A 4051-nucleotide genomic window follows, 5' to 3' on the forward strand; every position below is an offset into this window, starting at 1 on the left:
GGCCCCAGGAAACCTTTTTAAAGTGGATCTGTAATCAAAAATTGTAGATGCACTTTGCAGCAGCTAGAAAAGTACTGTGAGTGACTGAAATAAAACCAAATGTGTTGTCCTCCTCAAAAACAAAAACAAAAACAAAAACAAAACAAAACACCCACTGAGATTTCATTTCACCCCAGAAAGAATGACTATCAAAGAAATCAACCAACAACAAATGTTGGAGAGGCTGTGAGGAAAAAGGAACCCTTCTCCACTGCTGGTGGGCATGCAGACTGGTGCAACCATTATGGAAATCAGTGTGGAGACTCTTTACAAAAACTAGGGCTAGAAATCCCATTCAATTCAGCTATCAGAAATTGGGAATTTTCCCATAAGAAGTGAAAATATATCATAGTGATATATGTGCATCTATGTTTATAGCAAGCACAATTTGTGATAGCCAAATCTTGGAAGCAACCAAAATGCCCATCACCTGAGGAATGGAAGAAAAAGATGTGGTATTTTTATACAATGTAGTATTACTCAGTTATAAAGAATGGTAAGTTCCCTGCTCTGCTGCCCCTACCCCCAGGGTACACTGATAGGGCAATTGAGACTTGGCGTGGTGGCACGAGCCTGTAATTCTAGCTCTTGGGAGGCTGTAAAGAGCAGATTACTATCAGTCCGATCTAGTAGTGTGACCCTGAACGCCCTGTAGACTCTTCCCTAAAATACAAAAACAAAACAAACAAACAAACCCAAAAACCCGAAACAAAAATGAATGACAAACTCTTAGTCTTCATATATAAGTGGATGCCACTTGAAGATATACTCATTAAGTGAAATAAACCAGATCCACACATGTAAATATTGTATAGTCTCCCTACTGTAAGAACTCAAAAGAAGAAATAAAAAGTGAAAGGCATAACACAACTAAGTGGAAAGTGAGAATTTAGGGATTACACAATGAAGAGAGGGTGAGGAGAAAAGCTAGGAAACATGACAGGGGCAAAGCCATATATTTATATACACAAGATGGCTAAGGCAATGATTCTAAGAATCTCCATCAGGTTTTTGAAACTAGCAGTTAATTGGTAGGATTCTCACGCTGACTAACTATGTATGATGATACCTGTGAACTAAGCAACTGTACTGAAGACAGCAATGTGTAATACTAGGGCCATGCTTGGAATCCCTGTCATTCTGGTCTTCTAAAAGTGTACTGCTTCTAATGTATCAATTACTGCTATACTCTCCTTCAAGTAAATGTTTGTTTAAAAAAATGTAATAAATGAAAATAAGACAAGAAAAAAATGTCATAGGACTGTCCTGCTACAAGGTGGTATATGGTTAGATTTCCAAATTTCTGTGTAAAAATTTGTAATTGTTTATTTCTATTTTTTTCACATTTTGTATAGATTTAAAGTCTAGCATATCAATGATTGATGGAAAATACCCATTTCATGTTATCTCTAAGGCATTTGAATTCAGACAGATACTGATGCTAAGCTCAACAGCCTATGTTTTAGGGTAATAATATCATTAACCTTCTCTTCTGGAGGGATAACAACTTAAGTTTCCAGACCAAAAAATTAGAGAAAAAGAAGGGCTACAAGGATAGCCTACATTTTGGCCCTAGCCTTTCAAGGTTAGTGAGGACTCAGAACATAGGAGAAAGTGTATTGTAACATCCTTTAACTCAGTGACGTCCCAAATTTTCTCATCAAGGAGATTATGAGGCCACAGAGGAAAGTGATTGATGATGTAGAGTGTGCATAAGGAGAGTCACATGGAGAGAAAACATTCTCTCAGGCTTTCACAGAGAGCACATTGGTCAAGCAATGGCTGTGATTCATCCACATGGCTGACACTGACAAAGGTTCTACAAACTGCTGTACAGGGTTTCAGGATAAATCCTGAGGGGATCTGACTGACTTTGTTAGATATAAAAGTTACATTTTTGTTATGTAGATCTTGCTTTATCTTGGTCTTAACCATGCAGCAGAAAAGTATAAAAACAAGATATAAAAAGTAAAGCCATACTAATATGCTGAGCTGTAAAAGGCTCAAGTCAACAACTTCTGACATTGCCAGTCATGTGGATAACCCACTACTATTATAAACTACTGGACTATATTAGATTACTTTGCTGAATTCATGCACCTACAATGTATTAATGGTAATGGAATACCCATCTCTGACAAAAGTAAACAAAACAGGGGTATATAAATGAAGGACCATTTTGTAGTGAAAAAAATGTATCTGTATATACACAATAATTGGCATAGATATACAGCTACTTTCTTATTTCAATGAGAAGAAAGTATTGAACTAATAGTGTTTAGACAAAATATCATGTCTTCATCTTGCACTATGAATAAATACTACAAAGACAACAATATGCAATGTATTATTATAATTGTCCTACTAACCTGTTTTGAAACTGTCTCATTGCTACTTCTTTCTCAACAGAATTAATATAAAAATAAAACTTTCATTACATTCATCTTTGATAATAATTTTTCTTTGAAAAATATGTATAAAGTGCTTTTATATTCTTCATCTATTAATTCCATCACTGCTACAATTTCTGTGGCTGATTACAGTGACTAATTTTTTTCTGGCTGTGTGTCATATTTTCCCACTTCTTTATATCTAGTAAAGATATTCTGATGAAATATTGACATTGTGGACAGCATTTTGTTGCATTTCTAGATTTTACAGTGTAAGAAAGATTTTGTATAGGCAAATGGGTTATTTTCATAGATTTTTTTGAGGTTTATTTAAGTAATATGCCTAAGTAGAAATACTCAAAGATCATGAGGCTTACCTAGTTACTTATCCTTTTCAATTACATACCCTGCACTACATTTGCCTAAGGTCTAAAAACACTTGTTTCAAATGTTATATTCAGAATTATAGCTGTTTTTGGTAAGAAATGATGTTTGTCTCACAGCAGAAATCTGCTGTTTTGCTACCGGTATTGACTAGCTGTTGGACCAAACAGGTCAATTTAATCTTGGTATTGACCAATTAAGAAACACATAAGTAGCTATAATTATTCATGAAAAATAAAGCGTTATGAACATGCAGCCAATCTATAAACAGAAAAAAACAGCAGTAAATTTTTTCAGAAAAAAAGCAGTAAATTTTCTAGAACAAACAGACTAGAAACATCATTTGTAACCAATTCTTCCATGTTTCAATTAACCCCATGTCTTATAATCTTAAGGTTATTTTTATATTATGGGTTTTAACAATGATACTTACATTACATAGTATTTTTTTTTTTGAAGAGCAGAATATATTTGGGGGGGGGGAAGAAAGCTCCTGCATGAAAGAAGGTCAGGAAGGGGACCTGAGTGGGTTGTCCCTACTTAGTACTTTTAAACAGCTTTCTTTTTCTTCTTTTTTGATGGAACCAGGGATTGAACTCAGACTCTTGTGCTTGCCAGGGAAGCGCTTATTCTACTGAGCCATCTCCCTGGCCCCCCTAAACAGCTTTAATATTTGTCAGAAAATAACATTAATAAAGCATATTTTTTTTTTAAATAGAAGGGATGGATAATGAAGAACCAGAGGAAAAAAATACTGAAGAAGTAAGGAAAAATTAAAAGGCTTTTTCTCTAGTATCTATGGTGAATTTATACTTATTCCTGTATACTTCTTTTTATGGACTACTCTTAGCTAGAAACATATATTTCTTTAGTGAACACTTAAAGGAGGGGAAGAATTATTATTACATAATAATCATATGTAAATGATAATTATTATAAATATATAATTATTAGAGTAGAATTTTATATTGTTAGAATTATTAGAAATTAAAATGTTGCATACTTGAAAGCTGCTTAAATGCTGATCTTCGAGGAGTTTCTGTGTTTCCTCCAGCTTAAACTGGAACACATTTTTGTTTGTAGCCAGGTTTACCATGTTGTTTTCCTTCATTTCTATATCCCAGTTGGTTTTGGACAAAAGATGTTTACGATGCCTGGGATCATTTTTTGACAATGCTGAAGGTGAAGTACAATCTATAGTTCTGTGAATCAAACATAAAAAAATTCAGTATATTTAA

At 34.0% G+C, this 4051-nt stretch overlaps 1 protein-coding gene across 1 annotated transcript in view; it reads right to left on the reverse strand.

Moving 5' to 3' along the window:
• Nucleotides 1-4051, reverse strand: part of Cep126 (centrosomal protein 126) — a 119528-nt gene that overhangs the window by 83261 nt on the left and 32216 nt on the right. The window contains 1 exon segment of the mRNA XM_023709481.1: nucleotides 3817-4015. Coding sequence (XP_023565249.1) covers nucleotides 3817-4015 — 199 coding nt within the window.

This window comes from Octodon degus, unplaced genomic scaffold (assembly GCF_000260255.1).
Source record: "Octodon degus isolate 3935 unplaced genomic scaffold, OctDeg1.0 scaffold00012, whole genome shotgun sequence".
NCBI lineage: Eukaryota > Metazoa > Chordata > Mammalia > Rodentia > Octodontidae > Octodon > Octodon degus.